Source organism: Syngnathus floridae, chromosome 2 (assembly GCF_059516105.1).
Source record: "Syngnathus floridae isolate MCC-2025c chromosome 2, RoL_Sflo_1.0, whole genome shotgun sequence".
NCBI classification, from domain to species: domain Eukaryota; kingdom Metazoa; phylum Chordata; class Actinopteri; order Syngnathiformes; family Syngnathidae; genus Syngnathus; species Syngnathus floridae.
The window spans coordinates 24,076,507-24,095,014 of record NC_142414.1 but is presented as its reverse complement, the minus strand read 5'-3'; the positions used below and the strand labels follow the sequence as shown (position 1 = coordinate 24,095,014).

Genomic DNA, 18,508 nt, shown 5'->3' with positions numbered 1-18,508 from the left:
CCTACTTTGAAGCCCTAACCCTAGCTTTAACCCTTCTTTGAAACCCTAACTCTAGTATAAAACCCTGCTTTGGAACCCTAACCCTAGTTTGAAACCCTAGTTTGAAATCCTAACCATAGCTTTAAACCCATGTTTGAAACCCTAACCCTAGCTTTAAACCCTATTTTGAAATCCTAACCCTAGTATGAAACCCTACTTTGAAGCCCTAACCCTAGCTTTAACCCTTCTTTGAAACCCTAACTCTAGTATAAAACCCTGCTTTGGAACCCTAACCCTAGTTTGAAACCCTAGTTTGAAATCCTAACCATAGCTTTAAACCCATGTTTGAAACCCTAACCCTAGCATTAAACCCTACTTTGAAGCCCTAACCCTAGCTTTAACCCTTCTTTGAAACCCTAACTCTAGTATAAAACCCTGCTTTGGAACCCTAACCCTAGTTTGAAATCCTAACCATAGCTTTAAACCCATGTTTGAAACCCTAACCCTAGCATTAAACCCTAATTTGAAGCCCTAACCCTAGCTTTAGCCCTTCTTTGAAACCCTAACTCTAGTATAAAACCCTGCTTTGGAACCCTAACCCTAGTTTGAAACCCTAGTTTGAAATCCTAACCATAGCTTTAAACCCATGTTTGAAACCCTAACCCTAGCATTAAACCCTATTTTGAAACCCTAACCCTAGTATGAAACCCTACTTTGAAGCCCTAACCCTAGCTTTAACCCTTCTTTGAAACCCTAACTCTAGTATAAAACCCTGCTTTGGAACCCTAACCCTAGTTTGAAACCCTAGTTTGAAATCCTAACCATAGCTTTAAACCCATGTTTGAAACCCTAACCCTAGCATTAAACCCTACTTTGAAGCCCTAACCCTAGCTTTAACCCTTCTTTGAAACCCTAACTCTAGTATAAAACCCTGCTTTGGAACCCTAACCCTAGTTTGAAACCCTAGTTTGAAATCCTAACCATAGCTTTAAACCCATGTTTGAAACCCTAACCCTAGCTTTAAACCCTATTTTGAAACCCTAACCCTAGTATGAAACCCTACTTTGAAGCCCTAACCCTAGCTTTAACCCTTCTTTGAAACCCTAACTCTAGTATAAAACCCTGCTTTGGAACCCTAACCCTAGTTTGAAACCCTAGTTTGAAATCCTAACCATAGCTTTAAACCCATGTTTGAAACCCTAACCCTAGCATTAAACCCTACTTTGAAGCCCTAACCCTAGCTTTAACCCTTCTTTGAAACCCTAACTCTAGTATAAAACCCTGCTTTGGAACCCTAACCCTAGTTTGAAATCCTAACCATAGCTTTAAACCCATGTTTGAAACCCTAACCCTAGCATTAAACCCTAATTTGAAGCCCTAACCCTAGCTTTAACCCTTCTTTGAAACCCTAACTCTAGTATAAAACCCTGCTTTGGAACCCTAACCCTAGTTTGAAATCCTAACCATAGCTTTAAACCCATGTTTGAAACCCTAACCCTAGCATTAAACCCTAATTTGAAGCCCTAACCCTAGCTTTAACCCTTCTTTGAAACCCTAACTCTAGTATAAAACCCTGCTTTGGAACCCTAACCCTAGTTTGAAACCCTAGTTTGAAATCCTAACCATAGCTTTAAACCCATGTTTGAAACCCTAACCCTAGCTATAAACCCTATTTTGAAACCCTAACCCTAGTATGAAACCCTACTTTGAAGCCCTAACCCTAGCTTTAACTCTTCTTTGAAACCCTAACTCTAGTATAAAACCCTGCTTTGGAACCCTAACCCTAGTTTGAAACCCTAGTTTGAAATCCTAACCATAGCTTTAAACCCATGTTTGAAACCCTAACCCTAGCATTAAACCCTACTTTGAAGCCCTAACCCTAGCTTTAACCCTTCTTTGAAACCCTAACTCTAGTATAAAACCCTGCTTTGGAACCCTAACCCTAGTTTGAAACCCTAGTTTGAAATCCTAACCATAGCTTTAAACCCATGTTTGAAACCCTAACCCTAGCTTTAAACCCTATTTTGAAACCCTAACCCTAGTATGAAACCCTACTTTGAAGCCCTAACCCTAGCTTTAACCCTTCTTTGAAACCCTAACTCTAGTATAAAACCCTGCTTTGGAACCCTAACCCTAGTATGAAACCCTAGTTTGAAATCCTAACCATAGCTTTAAACCCATGTTTGAAACCCTAACCCTAGCATTAAACCCTACTTTGAAGCCCTAACCCTAGCTTTAACCCTTCTTTGAAACCCTAACTCTAGTATAAAACCCTGCTTTGGAACCCTAACCCTAGTTTGAAACCCTAGTTTGAAATCCTAACCATAGCTTTAAACCCATGTTTGAAACCCTAACCCTAGCTTTAAACCCTATTTTGAAACCCTAACCCTAGTATGAAACCCTACTTTGAAGCCCTAACCCTAGCTTTAACCCTTCTTTGAAACCCTAACTCTAGTATAAAACCCTGCTTTGGAACCCTAACCCTAGTTTGAAACCCTAGTTTGAAATCCTAACCATAGCTTTAAACCCATGTTTGAAACCCTAACCCTAGCATTAAACCCTACTTTGAAGCCCTAACCCTAGCTTTAACCCTTCTTTGAAACCCTAACTCTAGTATAAAACCCTGCTTTGGAACCCTAACCCTAGTTTGAAATCCTAACCATAGCTTTAAACCCATGTTTGAAACCCTAACCCTAGCATTAAACCCTACTTTGAAGCCCTAACCCTAGCTTTAACCCTTCTTTGAAACCCTAACTCTAGTATAAAACCCTGCTTTGGAACCCTAACCCTAGTTTGAAACCCTAGTTTGAAATCCTAACCATAGCTTTAAACCCATGTTTGAAACCCTAACCCTAGCTTTAAACCCTATTTTGAAACCCTAACCCTAGTATGAAACCCTACTTTGAAGCCCTAACCCTAGCTTTAACCCTTCTTTGAAACCCTAACTCTAGTATAAAACCCTGCTTTGGAACCCTAACCCTAGTTTGAAACCCTAGTTTGAAATCCTAACCATAGCTTTAAACCCATGTTTGAAACCCTAACCCTAGCATTAAACCCTACTTTGAAGCCCTAACCCTAGCTTTAACCCTTCTTTGAAACCCTAACTCTAGTATAAAACCCTGCTTTGGAACCCTAACCCTAGTTTGAAACCCTAGTTTGAAATCCTAACCATAGCTTTAAACCCGTTTGAAACCCTAACCCTAGCTATAAACCCTATTTTGAAACCCTAACCCTAGTATGAAACTCTACTTTGAAGCCCTAACCCTAGCTTTAACCCTTCTTTGAAACCCTAACTCTAGTATAAAACCCTGCTTTGGAACCCTAACCCTAGTTTGAAACCCTAGTTTGAAATCCTAACCATAGCTTTAAACCCATGTTTGAAACCCTAACCCTAGCATTAAACCCTACTTTGAAGCCCTAACCCTAGCTTTAACCCTTCTTTGAAACCCTAACTCTAATATAAAACCCTGCTTTGGAACCCTAACCCTAGTTTGAAACCCTAGTTTGAAATCCTAACCATAGCTTTAAACCCATGTTTGAAACCCTAACCCTAGCATTAAACCCTACTTTGAAGCCCTAACCCTAGCTTTAACCCTTCTTTGAAACCCTAACTCTAGTATAAAACCCTGCTTTGGAACCCTAACCCTAGTTTGAAACCCTAGTTTGAAATCCTAACCATAGCTTTAAACCCATGTTTGAAACCCTAACCCTAGCATTAAACCCTACTTTGAAGCCCTAACCCTAGCTTTAACCCTTCTTTGAAACCCTAACTCTAGTATAAAACCCTGCTTTGGAACCCTAACCCTAGTTTGAAACCCTAGTTTGAAATCCTAACCATAGCTTTAAACCCATGTTTGAAACCCTAACCCTAGCATTAAACCCTACTTTGAAGCCCTAACCCTAGCTTTAACCCTTCTTTGAAACCCTAACTCTAGTATAAAACCCTGCTTTGGAACCCTAACCCTAGTTTGAAACCCTAGTTTGAAATCCTAACCATAGCTTTAAACCCATGTTTGAAACCCTAACCCTAGCTTTAAACCCTATTTTGAAACCCTAACCCTAGTATGAAACCCTACTTTGAAGCCCTAACCCTAGCTTTAACCCTTCTTTGAAACCCTAACTCTAGTATAAAACCCTGCTTTGGAACCCTAACCCTAGTTTGAAACCCTAGTTTGAAATCCTAACCATAGCTTTAAACCCATGTTTGAAACCCTAACCCTAGCATTAAACCCTACTTTGAAGCCCTAACCCTAGCTTTAACCCTTCTTTGAAACCCTAACTCTAGTATAAAACCCTGCTTTGGAACCCTAACCCTAGTTTGAAACCCTAGTTTGAAATCCTAACCATAGCTTTAAACCCGTTTGAAACCCTAACCCTAGCTATAAACCCTATTTTGAAACCCTAACCCTAGTATGAAACCCTACTTTGAAGCCCTAACCCTAGCTTTAACCCTTCTTTGAAACCCTAACTCTAGTATAAAACTCTGCTTTGGAACCCTAACCCTAGTTTGAAACCCTAGTTTGAAATCCTAACCATAGCTTTAAACCCATGTTTGAAACCCTAACCCTAGCATTAAACCCTAATTTGAAGCCCTAACCCTAGCTTTAACCCTTCTTTGAAACCCTAACTCTAGTATAAAACCCTGCTTTGGAACCCTAACCCTAGTATGAAAACCGTAGTTTGAAATCCTAACCATAGCTTTAAACCCATGTTTGAAACCCTAACCCTAGCTTTAAACCCTATTTTGAAACCCTAACCCTAGTATGAAACCCTACTTTGAAGCCCTAACCCTAGCTTTAACCCTTCTTTGAAACCCTAACTCTAGTATAAAACCCTGCTTTGGAACCCTAACCCTAGTTTGAAACCCTAGTTTGAAATCCTAACCATAGCTTTAAACCCATGTTTGAAACCCTAACCCTAGCATTAAACCCTACTTTGAAGCCCTAATCCTAGCTTTAACCCTTCTTTGAAACCCTAACTCTAGTATAAAACCCTGCTTTGGAACCCTAACCCTAGTTTGAAACCCTAGTTTGAAATCCTAACCATAGCTTTAAACCCATGTTTGAAACCCTAACCCTAGCTTCAAACCCTATTTTGAAACCCTAACCCTAGTATGAAACCCTACTTTGAAGCCCTAACCCTAGCTTTAACCCTTCTTTGAAACACTAACTCTAGTATAAAACCCTGCTTTGGAACCCTAACCCTAGTTTGAAATCCTAACCATAGCTTTAAACCCATGTTTGAAACCCTAACCCTAGCATTAAACCCTACTTTGAAGCCCTAACCCTAGCTTTAACCCTTCTTTGAAACCCTAACTCTAGTATAAAACCCTGCTTTGGAACCCTAACCCTAGTTTGAAACCCTAGTTTGAAATCCTAACCATAGCTTTAAACCCATGTTTGAAACCCTAACCCTAGCTTTAAACCCTATTTTGAAACCCTAACCCTAGTATGAAACCCTACTTTGAAGCCCTAACCCTAGCTTTAACCCTTCTTTGAAACCCTAACTCTAGTATAAAACCCTGCTTTGGAACCCTAACCCTAGTTTGAAACCCCAGTTTGAAATCCTAACCATAGCTTTAAACCCATGTTTGAAACCCTAACCCTAGCTTTGAACCCTACTTTGAAACCCTAACTCTAGTATGAAACCCTACTTTGAAGCCCTAACCCTAAATTTAAACCAGTGGTGTCAAACTCTTTTTTCGCAGGCCGCATTGTAGTCATGGCTTCTTTCGGAAGGTTATGATGATTGTCAACCCAAATCAATGTATGAGCACCTCAAATAATATACAGTAAAAGCTTCAAAAAAAATGAACAAATAACTCGTTTTCAAATCAGACAAGTAAAAACTGGTCGAATATTAAAAAAAAAAAAAGATATTAAAAGTGAAGACAATTTGCAATTCTAGTAATGACACATGAATTTGATGCACAATTTGTCTTTGCGGGCCACATAAAATGATGTGGTGGGCAAAATCTGGCCCCCGGGCCTTGAGTTTGACACAGGTGCCCTATACAGTCCTCAGGCTAATAGCGGTAGCAGTTTGCATTATTTTATTGCAATGTTTTTCCTTATTCAGATTTGTTTCAAGACTACAGTTAGACTTCACCTTGATGGTTAATGCAGTTATTGCAATTTTGATGTTTTCTCACAGTAGATTGGTTTATTTACATTTCAAAAACCAGAAGCCATTCATTTACAAATGTGATTGCACTTTAGTTTACATATTTAAATGTTCAGATATTAGTTTATACAGTTTTTGTATGATTTGAATGAGGCAAAATATCATGCTTTTTCTCTCGAATATATTGTTATAATCATTTGTTTCAGATGTACTGTAATTATTTTCTGTATAAAAATTAAATTTGGTGTTTAAAAAGTATTTTTTCAAACTTGAGTCAAAAAGTATTTTTTCAAACTTGAGTCTTGAAAAAGAGGGGGTTGTCTTATCGTAGGGGTCGTCTTATTTTCGGGCCAATAGGGTAATTAGAATGTATAGAATTGAACGGTTTGTGTACCATAATTTAATGCTTCACTTCAGTACTTTGTGCTTCTCCTGCTGTGCCCACCGTGGCCATCAGGGGCAGTATCATACATTATACAAAGAGTCACCACTACCACATCATTTTCGTGCTAATTCTAAAAAGTAAAGCGAATCACCAAAGACAAAGAAAAAACTTCCACCCATGCGAACTGATACCTCCAGAAGTTGCAACCATGTTAGTTGTTGTTTTACAGACGATAACGTAATATGCTTGTGATTAATGTGATAGGGAGTCTATGTGTTGCGCCACCATTTTTATTTAAATATCCGTTGCCAAACCCTAACCTTATCTAACACTAACCAGTCACACCTATGAAGGGTTTAAGTTGTGATACTTTGACAATTGAATGTAATTATTCACTTTAGATTATAAATTCGGAAGGTTCATTCTACCCTTCTCATCTCATTCATAATCTATGGCTGATGCCGACAAGTATTGCTTATTGTTTCACCTGTGTGAGTGAAGATGATTTCTTTTTTTTTTTTTTTTTTGTCCCTCACTCGCCTCTTCTTTTTCTTGAGAATAAGACAGAGACAAAAATGTCCCAGATGGGTTTATAGAAGAACAAAGCAGGGTGCAAGGTCATGAAATATGAATCGAAGCTGTGAGCAGCTGGGGAACTTGGTGTGTTCTAAGCGTGAAACACACACACACACACGCACGCACACACGGCGCACACACTCACACACGCAGGCACACACTTCAGTAGTGTCTGTGACATTACAAAAAAGGCAGCAATTGGACTGCTTTAACCTTTTGCCCTGCTTTCATCAAGCCCCCCAAGGCCCTCTGACAAGCTCAAGCACCACATGTTCTGTATGTCGTCATTATATATTTTCTTTATTTCCAACTTTTTACAAATCCTGCAATTTTACAGCCACACACATACAAACGTAGAAACTAAATTCAAGTGATTATTGTCTCCCAGCTCCTACAGTTGTCAGCAAAAGAAAAAACAAACAAACAACAACAACAAAATAGATGCAAAAACAAATCTAGGTGGATCTCTTGCTTTGCAAGAGATTCCCGGGAGACAGTCTGTGTTAGAGATTTGTTCACTCAAACAATATCTTGCAAGAACCACACGGAGACAAGTAAGTCCTTTTTGACACCTGCAGGTGGAGAGTTCACTCACTCCAGAATGAAGTCTAAACCCTTGTTCCTGCGAGGGGATATTTATTAAGAGAAACAGAGTGGGGGTTGAGAGTGGGCAAATGGCCGAAGCCCCTGGCTGATCAAAGCACAGCAGGGGGTCCTTCACGATGTTGTGTGAACAAAACACTTTGGTTGCTTCCTCTGCAGCTAGTCAATCAGTTCAAAAGATCTTAGCACTTTGTTCTACTACTTTTGTTAAGACAGGACAAGCGAGTTTAATTATTACAGGTTACATTCCAACATAATCATAGGATAAAACTAACCAGAAAACCCTAACAGTCTGTGAACGAGGCATGCCCACAGCAAACTACAAAATAAAAACAAACAAACAAACAAACAAACAAACAAACAAACAAACAAACAAACAAACAAACAAACAAACAAACAAACAAACAAACAAACAAACAAACAAACTAGTTTAGTTAATGAGGAAAACAAAAGCACTCACAGAAATGGCAAATGAATAAAACACATTGTTAAATAAATCAGACACATTCTAATCAGTGAGTTTGAGCTTTGACATTGTTTGTGAAAATGCTTACGGTAATAACGGAAGCCAATGATGTTCAGTATGAACCGTTTGGAAAAAACATCTGAACCAGTCAAAATTGAGAAATGTCACACACACAAGCAAACTATGACATTATTTGTATTCTTCTTTTATTCACTTTTTCCTTCTTATGGTTTTCTTTTTAAAATTTCCTCAAAGAGCATTTTGTTTTGTTTTTTTACAGAGGAAAATACTGTACAGCCTCTTTTTTTTTCTTCTTAAAACAATAGTTGGAGGAAATCATCTACACACATAGTTCCCTATATGATGGATATTTATTTCCAATGCCAAGCTCAGGAGATCATTTATACCCAGTGTGTCCACTCCTCAGTCATACATATTTGCTCAATATAAACCAGAGTGACAGAGTCATAATTTAGCACTACAATAAGAGCATCGCCATAAAGTTTAAAACTTAAAATCACAGTCCATATTAGTGTTTCTTGCAAGCTTGCCATTTTTTGTCTGGCACACACATTTTCTTACCAAAGTTTCCCATCAAAAAAAGCAAAATAAAAACCATAACAGCTTGTTTTTTTTTTTAAAATAAATCACAAAACATTTTTTGTCACACTAACATCTATTTGTGCATTAAAGCAAAGTGAACAAAAACACAATTTTAAAGCAATTTCCCTGTAAAAAGATATTTCATATATATACTTTTTTTTTTTTAAATCCCCAGATGGTAAAATTAAACTAAAAAGTGCAACACCCTAAAAATTCTCATTTTTGGAAGTTCACATAAATATTAAATAAAAACCATTACAACCAGAGCTCGACTGTTACAGCCATGACAGCGAGCAAAGCAAGGGAAGGGGGAGAAAAAAAGAAACGTAACGCCGTTTGAGGCAGTTTCGGTCTGTACATTTTTCCAACATTAAATACACTACCTGATGCTCCTCCCTCCCGCCCTCCCACGCTACATCTGATCAACTCTTGGACCCCACCCCCACCCGCCCCCCAACACACACTTCCATGAATTCAGCTTACAGATTGATATGCTTCTCACTAACAGCAACAAAACAATATGGTAACGCTAAAATAAAATCAATAAACACGAGTCATCCACCGCCACTGTATTTGCGTCATGGTTAGCTAGTGGAAAAGTGCACTATTCACACACAGAGTTAGTTGATTTCCTCCACCAAAATTGGTGGTTATCAAGGGTGGGTGGGTGGCTGGCTGGGATAGGGGATCCAAATTACACAGGCTGTTTATTTAGTGCCTGTTTGCGCAGAATGTCAGCCCGAATGAGCTAGACTGAGCTCAGCGGCCTCTCGGAACAACTTGGCGGCTCGCTTGCAGGCCTCCCACGAAGAAGTCCAACGTCTTAGAGAAGTGAGACTCCCTCAATCTCTAGGTGTCTCAGAATCATAATAATACATAATACAGGGGAAAAAAATCAAATGTTTGAACACATCCTGTTCCTCCTTAGTGATTCACTTCCCTTTTTTGTTTTTTAAACGTGTGTTCGGCCCCACAGGCCATCTGGGGTGGGCCAAAGTTCATTTTCTTTCATCGCACACACACACACAGATAGTTATATAGAGAGTTTTGTTGTCTTTTTTTCCACACAAAAAGGTGAAAAATAAAAATAGCAATAAATTAAAGTCAAACATGCACGCACACAAAAAGACCGATGTCTAGTAAAATGCTTTACATTGCTCCTCCCACGTGTAAAGCGTGCAGGGCCCAGTTCCATGTGCCTCCGTTCATATTTTTTAATGCATTATTGAATTAATAATGTTGGTCATCTTGTAAACATCATCATAAATCATATTTGGGCCATCATCTTCTTTTTCCTTCTATTGTCCTCGCCGCTGTTGTTTCTTGTTGTCATGTGAAGTCTCGAAACATGATAGATGAGCTCTCTATCATTCTTGTTTGTTCATCATACATCAGGTCGCTATTTTTTCAGGGGTGGCCATCTTGTTTTTCCAGTTAGGAAGTGTCAGTGTGGTGAACGGAAGCATCAAAACTCTGCCCTTTGTCCTTCTCTTCGGGCTCTGCCGCCGAATCATCATTTGAATCGGTGTTGAGTTCTTCCTCCGCATCGTCGTCATCCTCTTCTTCTTCTTCGTCCTCTTCATCCTCAGCCCTCGCCTCCTCCTCGGGCGACAGATCGTCCTCGGCCTCCCCGGATGTTCCGGAGGTGTCGTCCTGAGCCGCAAGCATGCCCGGTGGCATGCTGTGGCCCGGTGTGTGTCGCGCCGCCTCCTGGTGGACCTTCTTGCTCAGGTCCAGAGAGTCGTTGAGACCCAGACCGGTGGCGTTCTTGAGGAAGAACAGGGAGCTGCTGGTGTCGGTGCCCAGGTTGAGAGAACCGTCCAGGCTGATGGTGGACGGCGGGTACGGGTGGTTGTACTCTGCCCTGCCGCTGCCGCCCGAGTAGAGCATGCAGGGGGCGGCGCTGTGGTTGGCAGGGTGGGTCAGTCCGCGGGATGCGTTCAGAGCTATGGAGGCTTGAGTGCCGGCGGAGGGGCCCAGGTGGTGCATGGCTTCCTGTTTGGGCGACACGGACGGCAGCTCGCCCCGCTCTTGCTTCTCGTGCTTGCGCTTGTGCGAGTCCATCTGGGACATCCCCACCACCGTGTGCTTACATTCAGGGAAGGTGCAGTGGAAGTGGGAGCACTTGAGCTTGTACTTGCAGTCGGGAACCTCGCAGTCGACGCTGGAGCTGAACTGGCAGAAGCCGGCGGCGCTGATCACGTCCTGCTTGCCGTGGTGCTTGCGGTGGGCCGTCACCTTGGTGCTATCGGTGCAGCGGAAGCCGCAGCGCAGGCAGTGGAAGTGGGTGCTGTTGCCCGAGAACTGGCAATCCAGGAAGTTGCAGCTCAGTGTGGACTTGAACCTCTTGAAGTCGTCCAGGACCAGGTTGTCCACGCGGTCGTGGTGCTGGGCGTGCTTATACATGTGGGTGCGGCCGCAGAACTTGTAGCCGCAGTTCTCGCGGGTGCAGTGGTAGTGGGTCACCTTCAGGGAGAACTGGCAGCCCGAGTCCTTGCAGTTCTCGTACAGGTCGTAGCGGCGGAAGCCTTCCAGCATCATCCCCTCGTCCAGCATCTTGCGCGAGGAAGCGGTCTTGCGGCGCTTGCCAAACGGGGACATGTCCTCAATGATCCAGAAGCGCTTCTTGGCTCCGGCGGCGGTCGGGATGGAGATGGTGTTTCCTGCAAGAAAACAAAGAGAGGATGCACATTAAAGAATAATCAGTTGCTTCTCAATGTAAAGCCACAATCTACATAATCACATTGTGAGATTTCCTGGTTGCAACGCTAATGTCTGACCTTACCCGGCCAGAAGTGGTTCACAGCTGAGTAAGCACAGAGAGCCACAAATTTGTACTCCTAATTCCCATAATGATTCAAAGAGGGAGCAAAGTGATACATTGACTTTGGAACATGACACTTTTACAGGGTGTCTTCTGCCTCCTAACAGAGACGAAGCCGCGGGTCTTACGGCCCTCTCATCGGCGTGTTATTTTATATGGGGGCGCCCGCAACACCCCTCGGTCGGCGCTAATGATGTAATCCCCGTTCTGCGAGACGGGAAACAGTCGGCCTCGATAAAACTTGAGGCCCGATTAAAATAACTGACTTGTTAATGGGAGATTAGGTGAGGACTTAGGTTTTGTTGCTCTTCTTTGAGACTGTACCAAGTGCACCGTTGCCGAAATATTTATTACACGGGAACACACAAGTGGACAAAAGTATTGAGACAGTGTGTGTACATTAATCTTGCCAATCAGGCTACATATAGAATTGTAATTCTTCATCTTACCGAGACTACTCTATCGTGTGTAGTGGAGACACACCCCAACCAGACTTCCCAGAAGAGTGTAAGCTATTATAACTCCATACAGTGTGGTCTTCGATTTTCACTTCCTGTAGATGTAATGGGTAGATGTCCCAATAAATTGTCCATGTAGTGTATATATGCATCTTGTTTTTTTTAATATCAATTTTTATCATGGCTCTTAATGCATGCTGAGAAACCCACTTTACTGCCTTCCCACAAATCTAGACAGCAGGTTTAGCTGACACAATGAACATGTTGCACAAGAGTCAACAGTGAGTGACAGCTGCAGTGTTGCTTTGTTTCGGGAATAAGTACCTGCGGCGTCCTGCACTATAGGGACGTCATTTTTAACCGGCGATGGAGTGGCAATGACAGGGCTGTAAGCTGGTGTGTTGGTTGGCATGACAACACTCAGAGTGGCTCCCAGAGAGGCGCTGAGCAGAGAGTATGACAGACAGGATGGAGAGAGAAGGTATGGGAGCGAGGGCAGGGGTGGTCGGAGCAGAGCAGGAGACAGGGAAGTAGCCTGGGCCGGCAGGCCAGCTTGAGGTACGGAAGGAGGAGGTGGAAGTGGCGGTGGTGGAAGAGGAGCAGGAGAAGGTGAGGAAGGAGGAGCATTTTGGCTAGTGTCAGCAGGAGTGGTGGGAGCAGAGGTGGTGGTGGTGGTGGTGGTGGGGCAGCCTTGTCCTGGAGAGACAGGTTGACCAAAAAGGGCAGAGGGAGGGCAGGCAGGCAGGACGGGGTTTGGGCCACACACAACACACACAGGCACACACGCACAGACGCACGCACGCACACACACACACGCGCACGCACGCACGCATGCACGCACACACACACACACACACACACACACACACACACACACACACACACACACACACACACACACACACACACACACACACACACACACAGGGACGGGAGGGAAAAAGGGAAGATAAAGATAAGAGAATGATACATAATGAGGCCCATTCAAGAACACCAGCCAGAACTACAATGATGACAGAGGTGGCACCACATGGAGAAATGTGAAGTCACAAGCAGGTAAAACAATTTTCAAAATAAACACGTTTGAAACAATAAGAAACAATGGAGAAGATGTGCAGTTTCACCACGAAAGGAGACTATGGAGTCTGGAATTTACTTTCTAGAAAGTTCAGGCTGGAGACTGAGCCTGCCACCTCACAATATGGCTCAAATCTGGACAGGGATGAATTTGGATGTTGAATGTTTAATTGAAACTCCTTACTCTGGACCTGAGTTTAATTTTGAAATCATACGTGTCTGTGTTAAGTTTATCGTCTTGTGTTTTGTCTAGAGTACCTTTTAAGAAGACTTGGGAATTGCATTTAAAGGGGAAGTGAAGTCAAAAATGTTCTTTACGATAATGTATCAGTCTAAATGTGGTATTCTGAGAAATATTGTGATTGTGGAATATGACTCAAGCAGCAAAATCCACCCGTTGAATATCCATCTCGGAGGGCAGACATTTTATCACTTGCTGTCAACAAAAGTGATTGGTTGTTACTTGAGCCCTCAGCGAATGTGATGTCATTTTCAGTCGTCAGCAAGTGAGAAAATGGCCACTTGAGATGGATAAAAACAGGTGCATTTTGCTGCCTAATTCATATTCCACAATTGTAATGTTAATCGCAATACAATGCTTAGAACATACTGATTTGAGTTCCCCTGGTTTGTGTATTGTATTAGTGATGTCCATAATAAATAAATGAATGAATAAAACATTCTAAGCTTGACCCAACAGATTTTATCCATAGCTCAAACTGAAAGAATACAGCAACATACAACTCTGATTACATAAAGTAGGTCTGCACTGAAATGAGGACATGGAGTGCATGATTTCATGATGATGCATGGCGCATGTCTCCACCTGTCACACTGGTGAAGGCCCCTCCATTCCGTGCGTACTTGTGTGAAGAACCTACCTGCTGGGGAGCCATCGTTGCCCACTGGGGTGCTGGTGCAGCTACGGTCTTGATTGGACGACTCGGAGGAGATGCCCAAGGGGCTGCCCCCGCCTCCCATGTAGTCGACGTAATCGTCAGCTTCCTCCACGGTGGCGGAGGAGTAACTGGAAGTGATATCAGAGTGGGCCGCCATAGCCCCTGACACCATTCCCGAGCCATGATGCATTTCATCAGTTCTGTGACTCAGGGGCATCACCTGTTAACAACGCAAAAATGCACATGGAAGAGAAAATTGAATACCTTTTGAGATTTTCCTTTTGGAACCCATTACTTGTGTTTACACTAGGGATTCCGAAGAAAAAAGTACATACAGAACCAGGAAATCCACTTGGAAGTCCCTTTACGGTATTTTGTGGGTCACGGAGATGAAGAATGACACACAGTGAGAATATTTCCCTTCATAGTCACGAACGTCACAGATTGCTGTGGCATTTGAAAGCATACCACTATGTTGAATTATGACTTTTCCCAAGGAAGAATACATTACATTTTGATGTGGATTTGCTTTACATCAAAACAACTCAAAATCTGACAGTTCACGCAAGTTAAAATTTAGTATTTAACTATGTATTTAGTTTTAATCGTGGGTCCCAGTGGGAGTTCTTGCGGTCCTTGGGCGCTACCTGGTGCACCACATTTTTGGCCCTCACTCCCTTTTTTTTCAAGATGCGTTTATTTGAATATAGTGTTATGTTCTTGTTTGTATGTGTAGTGTTGATGTTGCCGTTTCAGATTAACTACGGAACCAAAAACTGTTTTTTGAAATTGCAACTTTTGATAACTGCGTAAATTCTACAACATACCAAAATATTATCGTATTGAGGATTTAAAATAAATTTACTATTGGAAGCAAATTCCATACAGAAAAGGGAAATGCAGTTAGTGCCTTGGAAAGTGTACGGAGGACACCTGGCACCTGCTTCCACTTGACAGACTTTACAGTATTTGTTTAGTTACCCTTTAGAGAATGGCATGCATCTTGTGTCACATGCTGAGTCTACCTGGGATGGGACGCGATCAAAGTTCTTCCCCAGCATGCGCCTCATGTGTTTGCGTGCGTGCGACGTCATCTGGTGCTTGAGGAGGAAGGAGAACTGGCAGCCCTCGCGGATGCAGTGAAAGTGGCTGTTGACTTGGTTATATTTGCAACCTGGCAAAACATAACAAAACAAACAATTCTTGTCAACTCGGTTCACCGCTAGGGTGAGAAGCTGCTTTCCTCAAATATTGTCAGAGCGACAGGGGTTGCTATGATTAGATCACACAAAATGCAATATATATATATTTTTTTAATTTCATGTTATAGCTATGGCAAAAGAGAAAGTGCACGAAGGAGGATTATTAGATCACTAGGGTGTCACACTGCGCAAGTCAGGACTTTTGTGCACTAAACCTGTGGAGCTCTTTTATTACACTGACATGCTTTATTCAATTAGGAATTTACATAAATAAATTCTCATTTTCTGTAGTCCAATAAAGCACACACCCCTGCGACCCAAAGTAAATCCACAATTATTGCCCTATTAAATACATTTTTCCAAGCATCTTTGTTGTCATTTGCGCTTTTTTGAAACATCTTCTGCTCTCTTTTCCTGTTTTTAATCCCTAATTGCTTGCTGATTTCAAATCAAACAAATGTTATGTTTTGCGCCAGTTAATCAAATACTCTTATATAAAGGCAGGCAGAAATAATTGAGTAACATGCTGGGCAGGTGCTAGCGTGTCAGTAACCATGGCGCCCAGGTTTAAGAGCGTCAAGATGTGTGTCATCAAATAGCCCTCACACACACAGGGCACATTTTAAACCAAGCCAAGTTAAGCAAATAACAGTAACCCCCGTGACATAGCGTGCCTTTTGTCACGCACAAACCAGGTAACATCGCCTGTGGTGTTCAGTTTAATGTCGCTGCCATGGATACTGGCAAGCCATCAATTCTTTATGACTGGAGTGTTAGCCATGTTAATCCTTTCTGTTCCCCCACCACCAGCACCCCACGCCCCAGCTCAAACAATACACTTGGCAGATCCTGCAGGGGACGAAAAACAGCTGTTTCGGGGCTGTTTTTGTTTGCTTTGTCTAAGCGGTTTGAAAAGCTTGTGTAACCTTCTGAAAAAAAAATAAAAAAAACAACAACAACAAAAAACCCAGATCACTTTTAATTCATTTGTGCGCAGAGGCAACGATGGCTCTGAGGTGCAGCTTCTCAGCGCAAACAGGCTAAACCAGACAAGCCGGTTAATTAACTAACACAAACCTAATTGCTCATTTCTGACAGGGGCAAAAAGGAAAAGGAAAACAAAGCCAGATACCCACTGATGATGTTGCTGCTACAGTAAGACTACCTTGGGGATCTGAGGTGTCACTGCAAGTCATAAAAAAAAAAAGAAAGAAAACGCTCCCCCTCTCTCATTGCAACACTGCACTTTCTCTTTTGAGAGTATACAAAAAATGAATGTACATCTCCAGGCATGGAAACTAAAGCTCGATGGTCAAAGTCAGAGTACAAGAGGCTGTCATTTTTACACTTCAAATTAGTACCGGGGGAAATTGAGAAAACTACGCCGCATTGAATGCATCAGTCGGAACGAGACACGCTAACAAACAAAAAGAACGAAGGAAGAAAATGAGCATCTCCAGTATTTAATTACATACTGTACTTTATTTCATTATTTATAGTGCTAGAAACTTCTACATTCCACTACATTTAGGAGAAAAATGTATACTTTTATTCTCATATAAACCCACTGTGTTACTGATAACTATAAAATATTGGAAAATTTGAAGAATTTTCTCATTGATGTCATGCCTGAACGGCAGAGCACGAAGTGGAAACTACCTGTCTGTGCTGATGTGGTGGAAAAATACCGTTTGGGGGAAGAAAAAACACGCGAGTAATCAGGATGTCTTTATCAATGTGTGTGCATGTGTGAGTGAGTGAGTGTGTATGTCTGTTTCAGTTGCTCACTTCGGGTTGAGGCCAGCAGACGAGCGTCACCACGAACTGGGTAAATCCGCTCATTATCTAACATGAACATCTTTAACTGTATGAGCTCAAGAAAAGCAAATGACTAAAAATAGTAACAATGATACTATTAAGTTGTAAATAAAAACAACATTTCCAACCAGTTAAGTAAAATTGGCACATTTCCCATAGCGCAACTGATGTTCTCTCACGACACGTTAATGTGGTTGGGAATCACATCACTCAGGGGTGGGAATGTTTCTTACCCGGCCGCCCGCACTCCTCCCTCTTGGTGAAATATTTGAAGCCATTGGCGGCGCGGCGCTCGGCCTTCTCGTGCTTCTTGATGTGCCACGGCAGCTTGGTGGTGATGTTGGTGACGAAGTAGCAGCCGGGACGCAGACAGTGATAGTGGCCGCGCATTCGGAACTCACAGTGCTGCACACACGAGACACGCGTACAATTTCGTGAGCTCACGTCGGACATGGTTGCTTTGAAGAAAAAAAAATCTTCAATATTCCTACTATTCCTAGTCCTTGTGCATGAACGCCAAGTGATAAGCATCGTAACACTTGAGCAGTCAATTTTATCCTGCTCGTTTATTCCGTGACTTAACTTTAGTCATCTGCAAAAACTTCAAAGGGAAGCTTGTGATGTCATAGAAATCGTAGCAATTACTAAGCATCGAATGACTGTTTATTCGATTGCTCTGATGTCATATCCTATGACATTGATATAATGACCATGTCCACAGTGGATACTATGGACAGATCTATTATGCTGTAATGTATTAACCACCACAGGCCTTAATTCATATCTGCTCACCGCCTTTACGAGGCATAATTGCATGCTAACTGGTGATTGCCAAAATATCCTGTGATGTATTAATGCTTTTGATTGTCTTCAATGTCTTGACATTCCAGATTGGCATTTCATCATGGCAACAGCAAAACAACATTTCTGATTTCAATTTCTAGACGCATTGCTCCCTCTTGGATTAGGGCCACTATCTAAGAAGAAGGCGTCACCCTTCCTCTCCAACATGTCTGTACGCCACCATCTGTTAGTGAGGCCCGCATCCCAAAGGACCGAGCCAAATAAGATCTGCTCGGTTCAGGAGATGGGAGCTAGGGGAGGAGGGAGGGAGGGAGGAAGGACAGGGTGAAGGGGCGGTGGATAGGGGGGCTGCGTTTGTGAAAGGGGTGATTTTCGACACATTAATGAATTCATTTAAACGGTTTTCCAAATATGGGCTCATGAGAGCAGGCAGGGGCTGCCATTTAGGTTTCATTTGCAAAATGTTTGCCCTATTCCAGACAGCCTTGTTTACTGTGCCAGTGACAATGATTTATTGGGTAATATCAGCTAAATTGGCCTTTTCTGAGAGGAGAATGCGGCAGTCAAAATGACATTATTGACATATAAACAGGCATTACTGGGCTGACTTGACTGTCTTTTTCAGCTGAGACGGAAGACGGTGAGACCTGCTTGTGAAAGCCTTGAGTCCAATCGCCTCAAATAGTGCTGT

The 18,508-nt window shown here is 42.2% G+C and overlaps 1 protein-coding gene across 3 annotated transcripts in view; it reads right to left on the bottom strand.

The window, feature by feature from the left end:
• Positions 1 to 9,363: 9,363 nt before the first annotated feature.
• The window catches only part of casz1 (castor zinc finger 1), a 47,240-nt gene continuing 38,095 nt past the window's right edge, over positions 9,364 to 18,508 (bottom strand). For 2 of the 3 annotated variants that reach the window (XM_088367369.1, XM_088367366.1), the window contains exons 15-19: positions 17,247 to 17,418; positions 15,019 to 15,167; positions 13,976 to 14,213; positions 12,342 to 12,713; positions 9,364 to 11,398 (exon numbers count right to left, since the gene is read on the bottom strand). In XM_088367369.1, coding sequence (XP_088223495.1) covers positions 10,170 to 11,398; positions 12,342 to 12,713; positions 13,976 to 14,213; positions 15,019 to 15,167; positions 17,247 to 17,418 — 2,160 coding nt within the window. In that variant the 3' untranslated portion in view covers positions 9,364 to 10,169. The remainder of the gene's footprint in view (positions 11,399 to 12,341; positions 12,714 to 13,975; positions 14,214 to 15,018; positions 15,168 to 17,246; positions 17,419 to 18,508) is intronic. The other variant, XM_088367378.1, reaches the window with a different exon arrangement.